Source organism: Leptonychotes weddellii, chromosome 6 (assembly GCF_054177405.1).
Source record: "Leptonychotes weddellii isolate Sample4059 chromosome 6, ASM5417740v2, whole genome shotgun sequence".
NCBI classification, from domain to species: Eukaryota; Metazoa; Chordata; class Mammalia; order Carnivora; family Phocidae; genus Leptonychotes; species Leptonychotes weddellii.
The window spans coordinates 24,718,468-24,742,857 of record NC_138374.1 but is presented as its reverse complement, the minus strand read 5'-3'; the positions used below and the strand labels follow the sequence as shown (position 1 = coordinate 24,742,857).

Below are 24,390 nucleotides of genomic sequence, written 5' to 3'. Positions count from 1 at the left end.
GTTCTCTAATGAAGCTTTGGGTTTAACTTCTACTCCACTGTTGTATTTTATATCTAGATGAATTTGACAGTTCATGACATGAACTCTGTCATTTTCTGTCTTGAATAACAACATTGAATGTGCTCTCTCTGTTCAGTAATGGTAACTCTTAAAAGTATAATAAAAGATCACTTGGGGAAGCCCATTTTCTTAATCAGCAGATCACATTTTATGGTAACATTCTAAATTTAATATTTAGCATTTATCATGTACTCACATTCTCAAAGGTACTAGGCATTTCATATAGAAGTGGTCCCTGTTGTCGGAGAGCTTCCATCATAAAAGGTTTTGACTTACAACACAGATCTAGACTGAAAAACCAGTTTTCAACACCTTGCCACCTTTTTTTGTAGCACCTTTAACTTGAAAGAAATTTAGATCCTTGGCAAGGCATGAAAAATACATTGAGGTAAAAAATGAGATCAGAGTTTTCTCTTTTCTTGGGATGTAGAGATAGTTTCGTTATGTATGAAGAAAATCCTGGGATGCCTGTATTCAATTGCCAGAGATTAAAAGGGGGACAGGAATCTATGAAGGATGGTGGCCCCTGGAGACAGTAAAGTAGTTAAAAGAGTGTAGGCTCTAAAGTCAGTTTCAAATTCCAGTCTCTCGCTGGCTATGTGACCTTGAACAGGTTACCTAATCTCCCTGACATTTGATTTCTTTATCTGCAAAATAAATGTAGTGATTCTCACCTCATGAAAGGATGTTGGAATTGAAATTATGAAATTGTAATTATTAACCAGACTTAAAATTTCTTCATCCCGAATCTGTTGTTTGCTTGCAGTGTGTTTACAGAATAAGATTGTTCAGGGAAGTGTACTTGTAACCTAGAATTATTTCATAATGTGTCTTGTTTGCCCTTTATGTTGGGGTAATCATGTTTCTTGCTCCTATTAGCCCCCTTTTAAAAACTATTATTTTAGCTTCTCCATTGTAGATTTCCCTTCCTGTATTAACACAGAAGTGAAAGCCAGCTACCTTCCTGATAGGAAATTTCCTCAACTAATTTTCAAGGTGTATAATAGAAAGAGGGCAGGGGAAAAGCATTCCTGGAGACACTGAACAATTAATTATATTGTAATGGAGCTATAGAGGGAGGAGTGGATGACTGGCCCAGAGAAAACATGCTTTCTCTGGTGCCAGGATTACACTCAGAGGCATTTCTGCCTATCTCCACTTTGCAAGGCACAGTGCCAGTGAGAACAGCAGTTAGTACACCCATAGTGGAGTTTACTAGCTTCCACACCGTGTTTGGTGGGTTCTTAACTTCAGGATGAGGAATTAAATTTTTTACCCAGCAGGAAGTGATTGCCATTTACTGATTTTTTTTTGTAGCAAAGATCTAGCTTGGGATATGAGTATTCCAGAGATGTGCTGTCACAAGGAAGGAGATACTAACAAATGTTGCTCACTGGAATCAAGGAGAGGCAATAAATAAGTGTATGTCTGTGCATAGCCAGGGACACACCTGTGGAAGAGTGTCATGCCTTAGATCTGATAGCACAGTGCTCTTAGGCATCTTCGTCTTCTTCTGTACCCGCTGCTGGACACTCCTGTGTTCCCTTTGTCTTCTGTCGAAATGAACTGAATTGCTCCTTTTAAAGCATAGCTATACCGATCACGAGCAGCCTGGGTGCCTGAGCTGCCCACCACACCTTACCCCATGTAAGTGAAGTCTAGAAAAAATGATCTCCATGACAGAGGCATTCTCCCTGCCACGATGCTAGGCTCCACTGACGCTGGCACAGCTTTACTCAGTGGAAAAAAACAAAAACAAAAACTGTGGGGCGTGTGCCCAGTTCAGAGATAGTAGTTACCATCACCAACAAAATTTTCAAAAGATAAGACCAATGAATCTATGTGTTATAGAGGTTTGAAAGACCAGTTGATAAATTCTGATTATACGTATTCTGTTTGTTGACCTTATAACATTATACTGTGATGGCTACATTGCAAATCATCGTGTTGACAATCAGTGTTGACCTAGTTCCTCAGAACCCAGAAAGTGATTCGTTGACATGGGACTCCTGAAGTCAGGCTTAGCTTCGTGCCTTTCCAGGCTAGTTATAGATATTATATGGAATGGTAACTGTGAAAACACTTTGAAGTACTATGAAGCTCCTTGTAAATGTATAATACTATGATTTTTATTGGGAAATATTTGTTGTTTTTTAGGGGACAGTATTTATTCAAAAACAAACCTCCTGATGGGAATGCTCCTCCCAACTCTTTTTATAGAGCACTTTATCCTAAAATTATACAAGACATTGAGGTAAGAATCTATGTATATTTGAGTATTTGCCAAATACTAGAGAATCATCAGCATTCTTCAGTTACAGCATTGTTACAGCAAACCCATTAAGGTTTATTAATGTAGGTTAAAAATAAATTTCTTCTAAGTAAATAGGATAGGTAAAATATAGTGAATTGCCAGGCAAAAAATTCTAAAGCTTGTAAAGATTGTTTACTGGTAGGTAAATGAGAGAGAGAAGATGATATCTTCATGCAATAGCAGTGAGACTGTTGAAGTTGCACTTATAATGTGATATTCAGATATCTTCTGAATTGAGCCTTCCTGGAAGTTCACTAGTAGAAATGGCCACCACATATGTATGAGGAGCACTGAGCACATAACCTTATGTAGTTCATAGCTTGCCCTCTGTTGCCCTCTTTCCACCAGTTTATCATTTAATTGAATGAGTTATATGCAGCAGAGCTCTAGAAAATAAATCTTTAATAACTTTGCAAATGGGAAAATGTTACATAATTTTAAACAGTGGCTTTTTAAAAACATTTTTAGTTTGCCTTAAGGTCTGTATATTTAATAGAGTGAAGCATTGAGCATTTGTCATTGGTTGCCATGAAAGTCAGATAAGAATTTAGTCCTAGTCCTTTCCTAATTACTTCCTCTTTACCGTTCCTTCTCCTCAGACAATAGAATCTAACTGGAGATGTGGAAGACATAGTTTACAGAGAATCCACTGTCGAAGTGAAACAAGCAAAGGAGTTTACTGTTTACAGTATGATGATCAAAAGATAGTAAGCGGCCTTCGAGACAACACAATCAAGGTGAGGTCTGTTTAGTTATGGGAAGGTAGCTGAATGAACAAGGGTGTCCACATTAATAAGGTAGTCCAAACATCATCTCTAAGCATTATTTCCAGAAAGTAAATGAGAGTTTTAGGTTGTTTCCAGTCCCAAAGCCAGAATCATTTCCTTAAAGGACAGTTACCTGCTTCCCGCCAGAAGCATGTACAGATAGATAGTCCTAGGGTTAAACTCTGTTTAAAGTACACTGAATGTGCTGTTGCTCCTTTGGGCCTCACATAATTATAGGGCTACCCCTGTTCCTTAATGAAAAGGATAAAGTCTGCATTAGTATTTAAGCCACATATATATAGTGCTTAGCTATACCTGTAGAAAAGAATGCATTCCACACATTGCTCTGGGCTTTGATTCTTTTGGAGAATCAAACACATAATAAAGCCAACAAGTCTCAGCAGCACCCCATTATCACATTGATCAAAAGGATCTTGTTTGCCATCCTAGATCTGGGATAAAAGCACGTTGGAATGCAAGCGAATTCTCACAGGCCACACGGGTTCTGTCCTGTGTCTCCAGTATGATGAGAGGGTGATCATAACTGGATCATCGGATTCCACGGTCAGGTAGAAAATTTCAAATGATCTTTCGAACTCTGGAAAATCAGATCTGCTCTGTTCTTAGTCATAGATAGTAATTTTGTATATAACTGCATGAACACAGTTCTGAGACTTCATAACTAAAGAAGAATAAACCATCAGCTCTCCACATCATTGTGTCCACCTAGAAACCTTGATTTAGGAATGATTAAGGCAAGTTTACATTTTTGCACACTGAAGAAACTACGTATTCTATTTTAATTTGGGGGAATCATCCATTATAGAAACTTGATAAACCTTGCATTCTTTACAAAAACCAACTCACAGAGGAATGATGTGAGTGGAATAAAGCCTCCTTCCAGGTGGTTATAACTGCGGTATACACATGCATTATCTCCTTTAAAATGTGTACAGGTGAGCAATGCTCTCTCTTTGCCAGCCCCTCCCCTGCTGTCCCTGCAGTTTTTAATGGCAAGCTTTACTCAGGGAGGGGCCTTCAGTTTCCAGAGGCGTTAGTGATTCGATGACACAGCCATTATGCTGCTGGAGTCCAGTGTAGCTTGAGTTCTGGGTACCAGCAGCACTGCTGGAAACCTCTGTTAGGAGTTTTGCCTTAAGCTAAAGGAATTAGAAAACATAATGCATCAAAAGTAACTTAAAAAAATATATACAAAAAAAGGCAGTTAACTGCATTGTTAGATTCTCTGAAGTTAAATGTTTACCATTCGAAATTATCCTCTGTGAATAGAAAAGGCTGTTCCTGTTTCTTATCTTTTGACTTAAAGGCATAGCAAACTCAGTTCTTACAGTTATCGACATTTAACATTTCTTGATGCTGTGGAGTGCCTCAAGGAAGCTAAAACATTGTAGAGACTAACATCATTTATAGGATAAGGGACAAAATGATTTTCTAAAAGATGGGGTTAAATTGGAAAAGGAAATAAAATGTGTTATGAAAATCAAAGTAAATATACAAAAAGAGAGTAATCAAAGTTAAATATATCATCACACAAAATTCTCAAGCTATCCAAACGTCCCACACCCTGCTGCTTTAAGTCCCCATTTACAACAGGATGGCTATTCTTGATCTCTACCCCCCATTCAAGGCACAGAAATAGGGCCTCAGACTTAGAGTATAGTTCATCTTGCACCTGGCCGGTATGGTGAAATCGAAGATCCAGGGTTATTAGGCTCAAATCCGTAGTACTAAGTCTGTTACAGAAGCTTCTTGGCCTGTGTCAGTTCTGCTTCCTGAGGGCTACTCGTGGGACACTAATGCTACTCTTACTGATCAGATGCCTGCTTTAAAATGTATCTCATTAAAGGTATCAGATTGAATGTCAGAAGTTTTGTAATAATCTTGAAGTCTGGGCCCAGTTAGTAGGTGATGGTGGTTGCATCTTCATTCCGACTCCCCATAACTCACCCAGATTTCAAGTAGTGTGTCTTAAGGGTTTCACATTGGCAGCATCCTATCCCTTTCTTTTCCTGCTCTCCTAGTCCAGCCCTCTGTCTATCACTTCCCCATGGTCCATCAGAACTCTTCACCTCACCTCAGCGTCAAAGCTGCTAGAGAGTAGAGTGTAATACTAATTATGAAAATGGGGCGGGATGTGTGGGGAATGTGGTGGTCAAATAGGATTATAGCCAGGAGCACCCTCGAAACCTCAGATAACCTTTTTAATGTTGTTTGTTCCAGGGTGTGGGATGTAAATACAGGTGAAATGCTAAACACGTTGATTCACCATTGTGAAGCAGTTCTGCACTTGCGTTTCAATAATGGCATGATGGTGACTTGCTCCAAAGACCGTTCCATTGCCGTATGGGATATGGCCTCCCCAACTGACATCACCCTCCGGAGGGTGCTCGTCGGACATCGAGCTGCTGTCAATGTTGTAGACTTTGATGACAAGTACATCGTTTCTGCATCTGGAGATAGGACTATAAAGGTAATGAGGCATTTTTCAGTAAGTCCCCAACATAGAGTAAGGGAGTTCATGTGAAAATCCGATCAAAGGAAATTTCATATTTAAATGTCAGTGTAGAGTAATTTAATATTTAATTCAGACACTAGTCTATGTGTAAAAAGGCCACGAGTGAGATAAGCCGTGTGAAAATCTTAGTTAGGTATCTTATTCCTGTAAATAATGGTGAGTATGAGAAGGGTAGGGGTAAATTTAGCTTCAGGAAAATTTGTCTGCAAACCAGACTAACCACATAAGAGTAAATCAATTTGAGGAATTCTCATGTGATAGCAGCCAGCTATAAATTAGCCCTTTGTTATTGTGAATTAAACTTGTCCCTTTTTTTCCCTCTCTCTTTTTGGTGTGGTTTGAGAAGTTGACTTCCCCCTGTTGGCTCAGCGCTATTTTCTGCTTCCCCAAGACTCCAAATGCCATAGATCTTACTAGTAAAAACACCAAATCAACTGCCAAATGCTATTTCCTTTTCAGGTATGGAACACAAGTACTTGTGAATTTGTAAGGACCTTAAATGGACACAAACGCGGCATTGCCTGTTTGCAGTACAGAGACAGGCTGGTCGTGAGTGGCTCATCTGACAACACTATCAGGTGAGCAGCAGGTGCTCTTACCCAGAAGGGATCACTGTTACCCTGCCATTCATTATTAGCGCACAGAAGTCTGGGTGTGTTACCTTCGAGTGTGTTATATTTATAATAAAATGTTTTTCTTTTTTTTAAGATTTTTATTTTTAAGTAATCTCTACCCCCAACATGGGGCTCCAACTTACAACCCCAAGATCCAGAGTCACACGCTCCTCCGACTGAGCTAGCCAGGTGCCCCAAATGTTTTTCCTTTCTGTAGCTTCTTATAGGTCAAAAGTTTGCCAAAAAAAAAGTTTGCCCCAAGCAGAAAGAAAGCACAGCAAAGCCTTTTGTTGATGTGTTTCCTTCCTGTAATAGTTTTATTACCAGATAGACCTGTTTTAAAGGTACTGCTTGAATGAAGACGTGGACAAGAGTGATAAGTAGATGGAGGTTGAAGGCCCTCCTCTTTAAATTCCTCCTGTGTACAGTTGAAAAGTGCTAATAAATAGCCAACTGTGTTTTCTCTCCACCAGTGTTCTTAAAAATAAAAAGAAGAAAAAGAGAAAAAAGATTTGTTTCCCTACTAGAAATTGTGCACTTTTGTTTTCTTCGCATTATGTAATTATCCAGGGAGTTACCAGTCTTTGAAATTATGAAGAATCCATAGATCGAATTACTTTTTGGTGTTTCCCGTCACAAAGATGAATGACAGAGATATGAATAGAATTTGGGAGATCTGTCAATCCTCTCCCTTCCTTCAAAAAGTACTAAGAGGGTGAAAAGTCCATTTAAAAAAACAACAGAACTATTGTTATATCGAAGGAAATTGTCATTTCATTTGGATTTGTCTGAAAGCATGCAGTTTTTTGTGTTTTTTTTTTTTAGAGAGAGATATAGCGAGAGAGGGAAGCAAGCAGGGGGAGTTGGAGAGGGAGAAGCAGGCTTCCCGCGGAGCAGGGAGCCCGATGCAGGACTCGATCCCAGGACCCTGGGATCATGACCTGAGCCGAAGGCAGACGCTTAACGACTGAGCCACCCAGGTGCCCCTGAAAGCATGCAGTTTTAAGATTTTATTTTTTTAAGTAATCTCTGTATCCATCATGGGGCTCACAAACTCACAACCCTGAGATCAAGAGTCTCATGTTCTTCTGACTGAGCCAGCCAGGCACCCCCAGTTTTTTAAGTTAGTATATAAATGTTTTTGAGAACTTGCTTTTTGTTTCCGTTATAGAGAAAGACTGTCCTGGACAGTGGGTGAAAACAGAGAGTGTCCTTAGTAACAGAGGTGCACATGCTTTGTGAGGGCAGGATATCACTGGCACTCTGCATCTCGTTCTTATTGGTGATTTCAGGAAGCATTACTTTTCTTGGCTTGGTCATTTCCTTCATAGGCAACTGGGTACATTGAATTCATCCTTCTTATACCCTGGAGACCCTGGTTACAGGATTATATAAAGCCTTGTGCTTTGAAAATATATACTTCATATGAACTTCAGTCATACATTTGTCTGCCTGAATTATACAACAGAAAGGAGATCAACCACATTTTTGTATGAATGTTGATTGATTTTATTTTTGTGGATTTTTTAAAGACATACAAAGTATATTATTAAAACATGCCAAGCTTAGAAAAGAATACATGAAAATTCACTTGACTCAATTTTCTCTTCCAGATTATGGGACATAGAATGTGGTGCATGTTTACGAGTCTTAGAAGGTCACGAGGAACTGGTGCGCTGTATTCGATTCGATAACAAGAGGATTGTCAGTGGGGCCTACGATGGGTGAGTTTGCTAACAGGTTTTAAAAAAAATGTACATCTTGATCTCTCCTCGCTGAGGATGATTAAATACAGTATTTCCCTGACTCTGAAAGATTATGGATTTCACAGAAAGCATCTGATACAATATTTCTTGTGTCTAATCTATGTGTTCACCTCTCCTTTGTTTACTTTTCTAAAATGTTCTTCCCGATCATTTATTTGCTCATGATTTTCATTAACATTTTAGTTATTTGGTTATATACTTGTCTGTTTTACCGTATAAAGCAAAGAACTGGGAAAACCCAGTATACCAGGATATGTGTGTAAAATAATGACTTACTAATAAAACTGAAGTATTGGAGGCAGTATCTTTGGGGCATAGTGTGGTAGGCCCTTGAATATGGATCTCTTTGAGTAATTCCTAAAAGTATAGCGCTCTTGTCTTCACTTCTCCTAGCATTTCGGTGACAACAAGTTTAGTAATCTTTATTTTCTTTGGTCTAATTTCCAGTGGTTTTAGAATCCATTCATGTTGTGAATGGATCCCATGTCCAGCACTGCTAAACACTTAGTAAACTCATACAAAAGTGTATTATTCACTTATGAAGGCCTCTTTCTCATTTCTTCTTGTCAGGGTGCCTGACGTGGGGGGTGGAAGGCTGTAGTTCACATACTGACAGCTTTTTAAATACCAGAAACTACGTTATATTTTCTGATTGCCCTGGTTTTGATCTGTTCCCACCTTTCTTGGATTTTGTCTGTTATTTACCTTGAGGAGACATGACCCTATGTTTGATTTTTAGAAGGGCTAAACTTTTCTTATTTAAATCAAAATATGAGCATTTGCTTGTATAAATTACATAGTTCTTCAGTGGGCTCCAGTCCTCTGGTACATGTTACGTGGGCCATTCTTAGAATTGACCAGAAATAAGATGCCTCAGAATTACAGGTTCCTCGGTCTAAGTGACTTCTTATATCATTAAGAGGTCTAATGTATAAGATCTCTTCCTGGCCCCAAAATATGGTGTAACTTTACCATTCACTATCTTCAGCTTGGTTAAAGCTAACCTATTTCTCGTTTTTTAGGTTAAACCTGTACATTTTCCCCTGTTAAGACCAATAACCTCTACCCAAGAATGAATGCAAGAACCAAGTCTCCAAAACAAAAAAGTTTTTATATATTCCTGTGAGCTGCATTTATCGTATAAATCACATTCACCGTACATATTTATTGCCATGACTTTTTGCTTTTCTTCCTGTGGTCCCTTAATTTTGCTTTTAATTAAGATTTTTGTCCCCTTTTTGATCTTTAGAAAAATTAAAGTGTGGGATCTTGTAGCTGCTCTGGACCCCCGTGCTCCTGCAGGGACTCTCTGTCTACGGACCCTTGTGGTAAGAGCCTCGTTGTTTAGAGGGAGTTGGGGGACAGGAAGGAGAAGAAATTGAACATTGATGTGCTGTGGAATACAGATCTGGATTTGATAGTTAGAAGTTCACAAAACCTACTACTAAGTGGAAAGGCAACCAATACATGACAATAAAATATGTTTATGTAGCGCCTTTCATCCAAAAGTGCATTAGAGACTGTATATGGAGAGGAACGTGGCAGCTGTTTAACAGCTGCACAGCAACTCCACACCACAGTTTAGTACAGGAAGTGAGTAAGAATTCTGTATCTACCAGAAACGGTAGGGGTTACTTAGGGGACGAGAACATAATTACTCAAATTGGAACCTGTCCAGAAGCTGAGGACCTGCACACCTGTGCCTGCAAAAAGTGCCGTGGGAGCCTGTGTGAGCCCCTGGTCAGCCCCCTGGCTCTGCAGCCTATTCAAGGCGTGCTGCCTCCAGCCACGTGAATCCCATGTCTTCTATTCCTCATATACCCCCTTGCCGTGAACATCTTGACATTTGAGGAAAGAAGTGACTCAAAAGGAGGAAAGTCACCTTTGAAAGCACTAAATTCTTTATCATGGTGTTCACCAAACGCCTGCATGAGAAAATGGCCTAAGGTTAAAAGCTGCTGCCATTCGAAAAAGAAGATTAGGTGGGGCACCAGGGAGCACAACTCAGGAAAAAGATGAGAGCTAACATTTGAAGCCCAGTGTTCTGAATCCTAACTCTCAACATTTGGCGGTCTCTGCTCTGGGGAAGAGAGAGAAGAGATGTTTCTTTGTCTTCCTTTTTGGATTTAAAGCTCATTCTTGCAGCACCAGACCTGCTTTACCTGCGTGTTTCACACACGTTTTTTAAAATGTGTACTTTCATTCATCTACAATTAATCTACATCTAAGTGAGGTATAATTTACATACAGCAAAATTTACCTTTTTTCAGTGTATTTTTTCTGAATTCTGCAGTGTATAAACACCTCAGTCAAGATCTAGAACATTTCCATCACCCCAAAAATGATGCCCCTTCGTATCAATCCCCTCTTCCCCCACCCCTAGCAGTTATCTGATTTCTTCCCAATGCTTTTGCTATCTTATGAATGTCCTGTAAAGTAAATCATATAGTATGTAGCTTTTTGCATTTGGCTTTTTTCACTTCAGTTGAGATTCATTCATGTTGTTACCTGTGTTCGTACTTTGTTCTTTTGTATTGCTGAGTAGTATTCCATTGTGTGGTTGTGCCAGTTTGTTTATTTGCTTACCAGTTGAAGGACATTTGGAATGCTTCCAGTTTGGAGTGATGCTGAAAACATTCCCTTACAGATTTTTGTGTATACATACTGTTGTCTTTCCTCTTAGGTAAATACCTAGGAGTGCAATTTCTGGATCCTATGATAAGTGTGTGTTTATATTTAAAAGAAACTACCAAGCTGTTTCCCAGAGTGGCATTTTGGGAGTTCACAAATGCAAACCATTTTGTATTTCCACTGATGGAATGTATAAGAGTCCCATTTTTCCATTTTTCCACATCCTTGATAGCACTCAGTATTGTCAGTTTTTAAAAATCATAGCCATTTGAGTGGGTGTGTAGTGGTTGTAGTTTTAATTTGCATTTCTGTGATAATTAATGGTGTAGAACATCTTTTTATTTGCTTTTCTTTTATGAAGTATCTGTTCAAATCTTGTCCTCATTTATTTATTGAGTTGTCTTAAGTTTTAAAAACCGACTTACTGAGATAAAATCGATATACAATATAGGGGACATGTTTAAAGTGTACAACTCAATAAATTTTGATACATGTACATACCAGTGAAACCATCTACTTCAACCAAGATAATGAACATATCTTCATGCCCCCTCTGTAATCTCTCCTTCCCATCCCACCCCACTTCCTGCTACTCCAATCCCCAGGCAACCACTGATCTGCTTTCTGTCAATATTGATTAGGTTGTATTTTCTAGGTTTTATAAACGGAATCATACAGTACAGTATTTACTCTTTTTTGTCTCTTTTCACTAAGCATAATTATTTTGAGATTCTGATTTATATCAATAGTTCATTTCTTTTTAAAAATTGCTGAGTTAGGTACTCCATTGTATGGTTATACCATACTTTATTTATCCTTTTGCTGGTTGATGAAAATTTGGGTTGTTTCTAATTTGGGGCTATTATAAATAAAGTTTTTGTAAACATTTGTGTAGAATGAAATGAACATATGCTTTCATTTCTCTGGGGTAATTCATAGAAGCAGAACAGTTAAGTGTATGTTTCATATTTTTAAAAACTGCCAAACTGTTTTCCAAAGCAGTTGTATCATGTGACAGTGCATGAGAGTTCCAGTTACTCCACGTCCTCACTAATACTTAGTTTGAGTCATTCTAATAGTGTGTCACGGTATCTCATTATGATTTTAATTTGCATATACCTAATGTTAATAATGTTGAGCATCTTCTCTTGCTTTTATTTGCCATCTGTATATCTACTTCGGTGAAGTTATCTGTTTGAATCTTTTGCTACTTTAATTGGTTGGGTTTCTTACTGAGTTTTAAGATTTCTTTTACATATTCAGGATAATATAAGCCCTTTTTGAGATAGATGATTCACAAACATATTCTCCCAGTCCATGTTTTGGTTTTTCATTCTTTTACGAGCACCTTTTGGAAATTCTTAATTTTTGTTAAGTCCAATGTATCAACTTTTTCTATTATGGATTGTGTCATTTGCAGTTGTATCTAAAAAAAAAAAAAAAATCTTTAAAAATCCAAAGTCGCAAAGATCTTCCCCTGTGTTTTCTTCTAGAATTTTTATAGTTTTAGGCTTTACATTTTGGCCTGTGATTATTTTGAGTCCGTTTTTATAGATGGTACAGGTATGGATCAAAGTTCATACAGATATCCAATTATTCCAGCACTATTTAATTCAAAAGACTATCCTTTTTCCTCTGAATTGCCTTTTGCAGCTTTGTCAAAAATCAATTGACTCTATTATGTGGGTCTACTTATGGACCTATTGAGTTCCATTGATCTTTTTGTTTGTCATGATGCTAGTATCATACTTTCTTGGTTACTGCAGCTTTTTATTAACTCTTGAAGTGTAAGTCCTTCAACTTCGTTCCTTTTCCAAAGTTTTTTGGGTCCTTTGAATTTTCATGTGAATTTTAGAATCTGCCAATTTTAACAACCAAAAAAAAAAAAGATGAGATTTTCACTGGGATTTTGATGAATCTAGCTCAGTTTGGAGAGAATTAACAACACTGTCTTCTGGTCCATGAACACAGTATCTCTCTCCATTTGTTTAGGTCTTTAAATTTCTCAACAATGTTTCATAGCCTTCAGTGTAAAGGTCTGACACATCTTTTGTCATATTTATCCCTAAGTATTTCATATTTTTAGTGCTATTGTAAATGATATTTTAATTTTGGGGGTTTTTAAAATTTTTAATTTCTGAGCTGTGTATTACAAGCATATAGAAATACACTGTTACTTCTTTTGCAATATGTGTACCTTTCATTTCTCTTTCTTGTTTTATTGTACTGACTAAGACTTACAGTCCAAAGTTCAAAGAATTGGTAAGAGTGGATGTCCTTCTCTTGGGGAACAGACAGTTGGTCTTTCAGCATTTTGTATATACATATATATAGATACATGTCAGCTGTAGATTTTTTGTAGATACCCATTATCAGGGGATTAGGAAGCTTCTTTATATTCCTAGATTGCTGAGAGTTAGGAATGGATCTTGTTAACCACTTTCATGTGCATCCAAATGTTAAACCCAATTTTACATCTCTTTGGATCCCGTGAACATTAAAAGGATAGTAATCAAGGAATACTATGAACAACTCTATGCCCCCAAATTTGATAACCTAGATGAAATGGATCAATTCCTTGAAAGATATAATCTTCTACAACTCACATGGGAAGAAGTAGACAATCTGAATGGGCCTATGCCTATTAAAGAAATTGAATCCATAATTAATAACATTGCAAAACAGAAAGCACCAGGCCCAGATGGGTTCACTGGTGAATTCTACCAAATGTTTAAGGAAGAAATTATACCAATTCTTCACAATCTTTTACAGAAGATAGAAGCAGAGTGAATACTTCCTAACGCATTCTATGAAGCCAGCATTACCCTCATACCAAAAGCAAAAAAAGGTATTACAAGAAAAGTACAGATCATATGTCTCCTGAACACAGATGATAATCTATGAGCTCATTTACTTCTTGTAAAGAAAGTAAAATAGTGCAACCTCTACGGAAAGCAGTATGGGGTTTCTCAAAATATTAAAGATAAAGCACCCTCACTTCTAAGTGTATATCCCAAAGAATTGAAAACAGGATCTCAAAGTGTTAATTGCATACTCATACTCATATCAATATTATTCACAGTAGCCAAGAGGTGGAAGCAACCCAAGTGTTCATCAGGAGATGAATGAATGAACAAAATGTGGTATATACGTACAGTAGAATATTATTCGGCCTTAAGAAGAAGGGAAATACTGTCATATGCTCCAACATGGATAATACTTGAGGACATTATGTTAAGTGAAACAAGCCAGTCACAAAAGACAAATACTGTACTATTCCACTTACATGAAGTATCTACAGTGGTCAAACCCAGAAAGTAGAGTGGTGGTTGCCAGGGGTTGGGGGCAGAGAGAAATAGGGAGTTGTTGTTTAATGGGTTTAGAATTTCAGTTTTGCAAGATGAAAAAGTTTTGGAGATTGATTGTACAACAGTGTGAATGTACTTAACAACACTGAACTGTAGGGGCGCCTAGATGGCTCAGTTGTTAAGCGTCTGCCTTCGGCTCAGGTCATGGTCCCGGGGTCCTGGGATCGAGCCCCACATCGGGCTCCCTGCTCGGCCAGGAGCCTGCTTCTCCTTCTCCCCCTCCCCTTGCTTGTGTTCCCTCTCTAGCTGTCTCTCTCTCTCTCTCAAATAAATAAATAAAACCTTAAAAAAAAAAACTGAACTGTACACTTAACAATGGATAAACATAAATTTTATGTGGTTTTTTCCATAATACAAATTAAAATATTTTTAAAATAGGCAAACACAATTGTATGACTAATATGAGTATTATGCAGGATTTTTTGGTAATATTTTAAACACTTTTCTTAAAATCTAAGTGTAGTCTTGTCACTGTCCTTATATTTAGTGATTTCACAGTAAAGAAAATTTCTATACTTACTTAAAAGGTAGCAGTATGCCAGGAAAATGAAGTAACTCTTAAAAATAAAACCCTCATCAAAATATTAGCAAATTGAATCCAACGATGTATAATATATGTGTGTGTGTGTGTCTGTGTGTGTGTGTATACACACACCATGACCAAGTGGCATTTATTCCAGGTAGACAGAACTGGTTTAGTATTCAAAAATTCAGCTATCTAATCCATCACATCAAAAAGCTAAAGAAGAAAAATCACATTGTTATATCAGTACATGCAAAATCCAGTGTCAATTCATGATAAAAACTCTCAACAAGCTAGGAATAGAGGGGGAACTTCCTAACTTCATAAAGAAAAATGCAAATTGAAACTCCAGTAACATATCAAAATGTCTAAAATTTAAAAGATTGATAGTATCAGTTTGTTGGTGAAGATGTGGAGCAACTGGAACTCTGATACATTGCTGGTGGGAGTATAAATTGGCACAACTTTTGTAAAACTGAAAAAAAATAAAACTGTTTCCCTGTACATACTAAAGCTAAACATATACCTACTCCATGGCCCCGCAGCTCTACTAGATGAAATGAGAGCATATATCCTTCAAAAAACATGGACATAAGTGTTCATAGCAGCTTTATTAAATAGCCCAAACTACAGTCAACCCATATGTCCACCGTAGGACAAAAGATAAAATGTAGTGTGTTCGTATTATGGAATGGCAACCAGTAATTTTAGAGAAGAACATTACATGCAGTAACGAAGATGCATCTTGCACTGTTGAGTAAGAGAAACCAGGCATAAAAGAATACATGCTGTATGAGTGTATTTATATGAAATTTAGGAACAGAAAAAATGAATTGATGATGAAAGCATTGGGGTGGAAGTAGTATTGAGAAGTAAGGAGCATGAGGGCACTTCCCAGGATGCTGGAAATAGTCTACATCTTGACCAAGGTGGTAGTTACTGCCAGTGTGCGCTAGAGCAGCTTTACCTGCTAATGAGAGACAGTTGTCAAATTGTCATGAGTTTTGCAAGCTTGTTGACCTCACATGGGTAGCTTGAAATTAACCACTGTAGGAATTTTTACACCACAAAAATGTGTGAATGCTTTTACAAATTGGGGAGAATTAGTTGATAAACATTTACCAGCCCACCTTGTATTATTGCTCATCAATCCTTGGCCTCTGATTGTAGAAGAATCCAACAGATACAGAAAGAGAATAAGGCCAGGGAGGTACTGAGAAATGTTCTCATTCAGCCTAAACCAAGGAGAGTTAGCAGTGAGAAACTAGCATATTGTTTGACATGGCTCAGCTCTAGTGAATATACCTTTGATTGTACAAAATCAACTGCCCAATATTGGACTTTCTCCATTCTGCCTTTAATCCAAATTGCTTTTTTTCTGTGTTCTTGAAACAGCTAAATATTAGAGATTATCATCATACACTTAGTCTTTCCATAGACTTCTTTTGACATGTTGCTGAATTTGTGTCCTTTTGATTTTGAGTAGTTCAAAAGTTTTTGTTTCTGCTGCTTTAGGAGCATTCTGGAAGAGTTTTCCGACTCCAGTTTGATGAATTCCAGATTGTCAGTAGTTCACATGATGACACAATCCTCATCTGGGACTTCCTAAACGACCCAGCTGCCCAAGCTGAACCCCCCCGCTCCCCTTCTCGAACATACACCTACATCTCCAGATAAATAATCATACAGTGACCTCATACTTGCCCAGGTATGAAAAAGAATTGTGTAAATAGCACTGTGGGTAGGAGATGGAATATTGGCTGTTGCTAGCTCATGGAGCCTTTCTCGTACCCTTTCTCTCTCCAATTCCTATAAAGCAGGTGAAGCAACAACATGAGACAGGGCTGGGGCTGCACTGGACACTGTCTTTCATCAAGGTAGCTAGCCTCAATTCTAGATGATTCTTGATCTAGATTTGAATGAATAATTTCTGCCCCAGTTATCTAATAGGATTGTTAAGAAAATAAAATCAGATTTGAATCAGTTTCAAAGCTGAGAGTAAGCCATAAGGCCAGTGACTTTGTAGTTCCCAGATCAAACCAGTTCTTATAATAAGAGACCCTTTAAACCAAGTAAATAATGTGTGAGTAGAAAATTTCTTGGTGACAGCTCTTGGCTGACTTCTCACAGCCTTGTCAGTGTCATTGGATTATAAAACATGGCTTTTTTATCCTCATCCCCACTCCCCACCCCCTCCAAAAAAGGCCTTGATAGTAGTTCGGAGTTGGTGACAACTCCATTTATTCTCCCACTCAAGTCTCCAACCTCCCTCTGAGGAAGGAGAACATCCCACATTTCATCTTTATCTATGTAATGGTATATTCAGATCACACCCAGCGTCAAGCAGTTCAAATCCATTAATGAGGTTATCATTGGGTTGGGGAAACTGCACTACTGGGGAATGTACTGTCATTATGATTTCTTATTTCCCACACTTACCTTAGTTCAATGGCCGAAGTACAGATTTAGTACACTTTTCTGCGTATCTTTTTGTAGTGGTTCTAAGTGGGGTGGTCCATGCCCTGCTGGACTCACTTCAGTGCTCACTGTTCTCACAGAGGACACACCGCTTCCTATCCCTCAGCCAGTTTACCCAGGCAGGTGAGAATCCTAGATGTGTACCCCTGGGCAAGCAACTTCCAGAGCCTTAGATTCCATATTAGTAAGATGGATTGCAATCCCTACCTCACAGAGCTGTTGTGAGGATTGCACTGAAATGTCCTATGTAAAATTCTTAGTGCTTAGCACGGTGCCTAGCACAGAACAAGCCCTCAGTAAAAAGTGGTCATCGTTAGTAATACTGTAATTGTCATGTATCTATCCCCTCCTTTTGACAAAATTTTCATTAGATTACTATGGCATTTTGCCATTTTTAATATTCTTCCTGGCTTTCTATTGTTGGTCTCCTTTCTCCTCTCACCTCTGAAACAGACATCCCCTAAGAGTGTGTCTCGGACTTTTTTTCCTTATCAAAGCTTCCTGTTTTGGCTGCTTTTTCTCTTCCCGAGGCTTCAGCTCTCATCTCATTGTAGGTGACCCTCAAATTTGTATCTCTAGTCCCAACCTCTGTCTTAATCTCCAGGCCACATTACCAGCCACCACCTACACACCTGTCCTTGAAGTTACAAGGAGCGTGTCTGGTGCACACTTCTAACAATCAGACTTCCCCCTCATCCACTCTGCCAGGGCCCTCCAGCCAGGAGGCTGGACAGCTTCACCCAGCTGCCCCCCTTCTGCTGGTGGCACAACTATGCTTCTGGCCGCTCAGGGCCAGAACCTCAGAGCTGGCCTCACCTACTCCACCATCACAGGGAGCAGGTGAGACCTTGATGATATACCTGCCGGAGTCACTCGTATGTCGGAGTCACACTGCACAAGCGCTGCGGCCCTGAGCGTGTCCGTGAGCCCCACCGTGTCCCCACGCAGCCTGTGTAGCCCTTGACAGAAGCTCCTGCTTGGCCTGGGCAGAGAGCAGGTGTTAGGAAGGACCTCTGAGCCTTTCTCCCATTTGACAGCTAAGTTAATATTCTTCTCCTCTTAGAACAAGTGAGAAATGTAGGGAAAGGGACTAATGACTGTGCTCTGTTTTCACACAGGACTCATTAAAGTTGCGGTATTTAACATATCTGCCAATACCAGGATGAGCAACAACAGTAACAATCAAACTACTACCCACTTCCCCGGACTAGCCGAGGAACGGGGCTTTGAGACTCCTGTTGGGACACAGTTGGTCTGCAGTCGACCCAGGATGGTCTACTCAGCACAGCTGACTGCTTCCGTGCTGCTATCAGAAGATGTCTTTTATCTTTTGTGAATGATTGGAACTTTTAAACCTCACCTCACCTCCCCTCCTTTCCTCTCTGCACCTGTTTTTCCTCATTTGGTTCCAGACAAAGATGACTTATAAATATATTTAGTGTTTTGCCAGAATCTCTCTTGCTTTGCCATTAAGCAGAAGAACTAGTTTCCCTATATAGCCTTCTGGGAGACCAACTTCTAGGGGACAGGGGGTACAGCTTCAAGCCAGACAGCACCCATTTTCTCCCTGTGAACTCCAGGAATGCCCAGCACCTGGCAGGATCAGCCCAGCCTCACTGTGCTTAGGAGAAGACAGCTGTCTGTATGGCCTTTGGGGCGAGAAAGAAAACAAAAATACACACTGGAAGATCTGGGCCTCTTTCCTTTCATCTCTTTCTGTTTCTGTCCTTCCTCCCTTTTCCCCCACTCTCCTTCAACCTGTTTCTCTGCTGCACCTGAGAAGAAAGAGTACGAAGAGAGGTTCTCAGTTAACATGAGGCAAATCAGAGAAAATGCCACACTTGGAAGAGCTAAATGCTGTCCAGTCAAAGTTTCAAACCCAGGCTTTTGCTGCAAGTGACCCTGTGGGGCAGCAGTGGGTTCTTAGAAGGTACTCTCATCATATTTGCAACTCTTCTCTCTCTCCTAACAGCACCCCCATCAGTTTAAAAAGGTGGGGGTGGGGGCAGAAATCGCCTGGGCTCCATCAATGGCCACATCTTTTCTGGACTCAGCAGTCTCCTCGATTCCATGTAGAGTGTGCAAAGGAGTTGCTGATTGCATTTCCTCTCATTAACAATTAGATGTGTAATGAAAAGCATTGTACTTCATCTTAAATCACTGGTAAGGCTCAGCCTAAAGAAAGGTTTGAAATGGCCAGAGCCAGTCGCTGGGTGCAGTCCACATAATGGTTCACATCTCTGATTTGCTCGTCAGGGTCTGTGGACACCCAGCTCCTGTGTCTTTGCCAAGACCACGATCAGAGTAGTTGAGAGGTGGTCAGAGGTAAAAGTGGATTTCTTTCTCATTTAGAACAGTAAATATCATCTCTCAGAAAGCAAGCTAATCATCTCAACCTTGCACTGCAGAACCTTCCTCCTGCTTTTCCCAAACCTGGTATTTACAAAAGGGCAAAGCTGCCGGAAAGAGGATCAGGGTGAAGTTTGGCACACAGGGTTTACTAATGGGGCAGAAATTGCCTTCGCTTTTCTTTTCTTCCTCCTCCGGCCTTATTTAACTCTCCACTCTCCCCAGCCAATAAAATTTCTGGAAGTTGGTAAGCAACATAAACAAATGGACCTCAGCAAGAGCCAGGCCAACCTGGCCACTTAAAAGGCAGCTGTATAAGCGTCGGGCAGGGCGGGTGTGCCACCCCAACTTGGGAACACGGAATACTACCAGCATGTGCCCAGCTTGTTTCCCGGGGGAGGCACGGGGCTGCACCAGCCCTCTCGTGTGGTGTGGGCACACCCATTACAGGTTCAAGGCCACACTGCAGTCTCTAGTTTCCCTTGGAAGCTGAGCAGTTAGTCAGGCCTGTTGTTTCTGTTCCTAAGCAAAGCAGTTGAGTAAAAGAAAGCCCCGTTTTAGCCAGCTGCTGTAAAAACATCAGAATGGAAGCCAGTTGCAGGTGACCTCAGAGCCAGACCACCTTTAGTTAAGCAAGGGGGAGAGGGAGAGAAAGCCATCTTCACCCTTCCCTTCTGATGTGACTGAATGTTGTTGTTATGTATTGAGGGGCAAGTTATGCATATATGCTTTTCCTTTCCGGCTTCAGGAGAGCTTTTAAGCTTTTGGTTCCAGGTTATATTCAGAAAATATTTCCCAGTGTAATATGTCATTGCCTGGGAAATATTTTCTGAGTATAAGTCCCTTCCCACCCACCCAAATGCTACAGAGAAGTGTTTTCTATTTAGCTGTCATCAGAGTTCCTTGTCTATTGTGTTGACTATTTTTGGCTTTTTGATTGGTTAAGGATTTTGCTACAGGTGAGGCAGAGGGCCATCAGCCCTGAGTAACACACAGGTCAGGCATTAAAGGGGCGTGGATTTCAAGCTGTTTGAAAATATTGTCCAATAGCCATAACTTTAATAGCCCTTCTGTTATATGCTGCTATTTAAAAGTGGGAGCTGTTGAATATTCATTGATGCCCGGGGTTTTGCTCTCCCATCTAGGTTCAGTTGAAGGTAGATTATTTCTAAGATTGTTTTGAAGCTTGTCCAGTACATCATAAATGAGATCAAGGGTGGACCCTGCAGTCTGGAGCCATTAGCTCCATCGAGCATGTTCTCCAAGTTGTCCTTTGCTGCTGATGGAAATGGGAATGAAGTTAAGTGGTCTGAAAAACTGAGTCAGTCTCATTTCTCAGCTCTGGGGGTCATTTACCAGTTCATTGTAGAAGAAATAATCAGGTAAGTAGAAGTTCATTTCCAGAGAAGGTAAACCCCACTTACCATCTCTGCATGATTTCGGTCGGAATTGATTATCACTAATCCCCAACTGGGCTAGAATAAATGTAAAGTTTGACCTTTTTAAAAAGAAAAGAGAAACAAAGAAAGTCTCAATACATTGAAAGGAATGGTAGAAAAGGAGCTGAAGGAGTCTGTTGGCTCTGAAATGGCATGTCTCCATTGTAGATTAGTCTCTTCTCACTAAAATTCCAGTGTGGGCCTGAAAGAGGCGTTTCTTAAAGATGGGAGGAAGCCCCTTCAAAGGCGGGCACGCAAGGAGCGCGTGCACGCACCTGCGCCTGCACCCTGGAACTCTCTGGGCACTCAGGAGCTCTCCAGTCACACCTGGGCTGCTTGGACAAAACCAGCATGCCTTGCTGCACATGTGTGTATTTTCACTGCTGAGAACATCCTTTTCCTTTCTTATGTGCCATTTGAAAGTGGACATGAATTGTGAATGGAGGCCTTTTACACTTGTCCCTTGGCAAGATTTTTTCTGGGGACTCTTCACCATAAACTTCAGAGACAGGACTCTCTGGAACTCTATTGACAAGTAATAAAGTCTGGCCCTCATAACTTGTTTCTGAACTGGAAAAAAAAAAAAAAACCTGGGACCCCTAAATCATTCTGTTTTCTGCTTGAGTAAGAAAAATCCTTCTTATTTTTCTTTTGTAAAGTCATAAGCTGAAGAGAAGAAAATATGCACTCTTCTCCTCTGCCGTCTCCTGGTACCCATTGGTCGGAACAGCTGTGGTTGGTCTACTCCTTACTTAGCACTTGATTGTATGTGGAAACCAAGGGCTTGGGGTGGAGGGGGGTAGGGGATATTGGAAATAATTAGGGTATTTTTTTTCTTTCCTAGAAGTAGATTAGATACCTTGGTATTGTTGACCTTCTTGGCATCTTCCATTTATTTTAGATGATAATACCTTCCTGCCTGAAGTGCGAGCAGTCCAACCCAGAATAGTGCAGGCGTGAGAGCCTAGGCTCCAAGCTTAATTCGGGAGGAATCGAAAGGTACTTCCTAGTGGAAAAAGGGATGCTTAGATACCCACCACCTGTGACCATCACAGCTCTTTGATGATCAGGTTTACCATGTGAGTTTAATCCACATTTCTGATCTTCCCTATTTGGGTGAGCTGAACAGACTTTCCAAGAGCCCGGAGAACATGAAAAGGTGCCCTTGCTTCTCCTTGCATTCCTTTTCCCTCCTAGAATAACTCTCACTTGTAACCAGCACACCCAAAGCCTGAAGGCAGAGTTCATCTCCCTGGGCTTCATCCACATAGCTGATCACTGACAGAGCAGAGCCCCTTACTTTACCATTGGCTCAACGTAATCAGTGCCAGAAAGATAGCCATCTCTTAGGGTAATAAAGCTGAGTTTTGCTTCTGCTGTTTTTATCTGTAGTTAATTTGTGACTTCAGAATACTTGGAACTGAGGAGCGAAACCAAAAAAGCACAATTATGGCTGCCTGATTTCTGGTGGAACTTAAAGCATTGATATCTGGAAACCTCTTCTGTTGGAAGTTGAGTACCTATGATCTAAAATTTCCTGGAGGCCGATGACCTCTAAAACATATGCTCTCCAGTCCACCCAGCTCTCTCAGCTCATGGTTGGCTCTGTGTGTGTTTAAGGATCAGTGTAGTGAATGGCATTATAAAGTGTCCCTTCCCCTCTATCCCTTTCTCTTCTTGGACACTGAAGGAAAAGACCAACAAGGAGGGTTAGACCTTTGGGTACCAAGGAAACTACCACCTTCCCAAATCAGTGATCACCTAAGCCCACCCAGACTGTTGTGAGGAATGTTCGCTGGACTCCAGCTATGGGGCAGGCCTGGCAACGAGTGTGAGCTTCCCTGAGAGCTTTCAGTTGGCTCAGCTCTCTGTTCTCTAGACTCTTAAGTACTGACTGCTTTGACTTTTGTGGTTATGTTTTCGTGATGTGTAGTCAAGGTACCAGTATGTTCAGAACCTAGGATCATGGTAAAATAGTGTGTTCTGGTTTTTGTTTTTTTTTTTTTTTAACTGTTGAGAAAAAAGTAACTTAAATTACAAATATAAGATTAAAGTGAGTTTTCTAAGTGTCTTGTCTCTTTGCCCCAACATCAAGAGGACAATGAGTTTCAATATATCAATTGAGGGAGTGCACAGATATCTTTTAAGATAATCTGACATGAGAAAACATTTAGAGAAGTGAGGGCCAAATGGTGTGAAAAAATCTGGGGCCCCTGGAAGACAACTAATGTTCCATGTTGAATTAAACCAAAGCCAAAGTGATGGGTAATTTGGGAACTGGTCACTATAGCCTCAGCCTGCCACAACCCAGCCGGGGCCCAGAACTTAGATTTTCCTCTGACTCCTCTGTGACTGAGATGGGTTACCCCTATATCCCGTTTTGTCAGTTTCTGGAAAGGTGAGCTCACATTCAGGAGCAATTTCCAGAGAAACTCCAACAAGCTACAAAAATGAAGGGAGCAGGGTGCTTGGCTGGCTCAGTAGGCAGAGCATGTGACTCTTGATCTCAGGGTTTTAAGTTGGAGCCTCATGTTTGGTGTAGAGATTAAAAAAAAAAAATTTTTTTTAAGATTTTATTTGACACACAGAGAGATAGAGAACACAAGCAGAGGGGAGCAACAGGCAGAGGGAGAGGGAGAAGCAGGCTCCCCAGCTGAGCAGGGAGCCCGATGTGGGGCTTGATCCCAGGACCCTGGAATCAGGACCTGAGCCGAAGGCAGACGCTTAACCGACTGAGCCACCCAGGTGTCCCCCCCCCAAAAAAAATTTTTTTTAATGAAGGGTGCATTGACCATCTGAGGGAAAACACTGCTACTCCAGGTGAACCCACCCCCTTCCCTACTTAAACCAAACCTTGGCCAAACCTTGGAAGATGGGTACAAGGTTATCAGCATAGACAGACCCCCCTCTACTCCCTCTTATTTTCCATCTGTGGGCTTTCAGTGGTAGTGCTCCTCCCTGCTTGACCAGACTCCTTGGATCTGTCACCCCGTGGTCTCAGTGCCTGTCATACCTGGACTGACACTGTGGTCATGGGAGCTCTCTCAGACTGTTAGATGTCAGGGCCCCACTGCAGAACTACCCTACTTGAACTGAAGGCACATCAGAGCCTCAGGTACACCTGGCATTTTGCAGGTGGGGAACCTGAGTAGCAAGAAAGGGGGCCTCCTCACATTGCCTGAGACCACACTAGAGTCTCCTCCCTAACAACTAAGGACAGGAAGGGAGGAGTCAGCAGAGGACCACCCCCCAGGCCACTGGCATCTACTCAGTTGTCACTCACCAGCCGGTCTCCTGAGCCCAGAATTGAGCATAGGCCGGGCCTGGGTTTTATGGGTCTCACCTTCAAACCAGTGTCAGGCCCTGAAGTCACTAAAGCGAGGCTGGCCTGGAATCCCTCTCCCCTTGAAACCTAGAGCTGCACCACCATCGGCAATGACTAAGGGAGGAGACCTCTCTTCTTCCTGATTGGCTCTTGCCAATTAAGAGCATTTTATTAGGCTGCTAATTAAAGGCACTTCGTTAGCAGCAGGAGAGGCCAGGTG

At 40.6% G+C, this 24,390-nt stretch overlaps 1 protein-coding gene across 5 annotated transcripts in view; it reads left to right on the top strand.

Annotated features, from left to right (window-relative positions):
- Nucleotides 1-24,029, top strand: part of BTRC (beta-transducin repeat containing E3 ubiquitin protein ligase) — a 153,914-nt gene extending 129,885 nt beyond the window's left edge. For all 5 annotated transcript variants that reach the window (XM_081822829.1, XM_081822832.1, XM_081822831.1 and 2 more), the window contains 9 exons: nt 2,218-2,314; nt 2,974-3,111; nt 3,592-3,710; nt 5,383-5,632; nt 6,137-6,255; nt 7,905-8,015; nt 9,307-9,385; nt 16,095-16,287; nt 18,176-24,029. In XM_081822829.1, the coding sequence (XP_081678955.1) occupies nt 2,218-2,314; nt 2,974-3,111; nt 3,592-3,710; nt 5,383-5,632; nt 6,137-6,255; nt 7,905-8,015; nt 9,307-9,385; nt 16,095-16,256 (1,075 nt within the window). In that variant the 3' untranslated portion in view covers nt 16,257-16,287; nt 18,176-24,029. The remainder of the gene's footprint in view (nt 1-2,217; nt 2,315-2,973; nt 3,112-3,591; nt 3,711-5,382; nt 5,633-6,136; nt 6,256-7,904; nt 8,016-9,306; nt 9,386-16,094; nt 16,288-18,175) is intronic.
- The last annotated feature ends 361 nt before the right edge of the window (nt 24,030-24,390 follow it).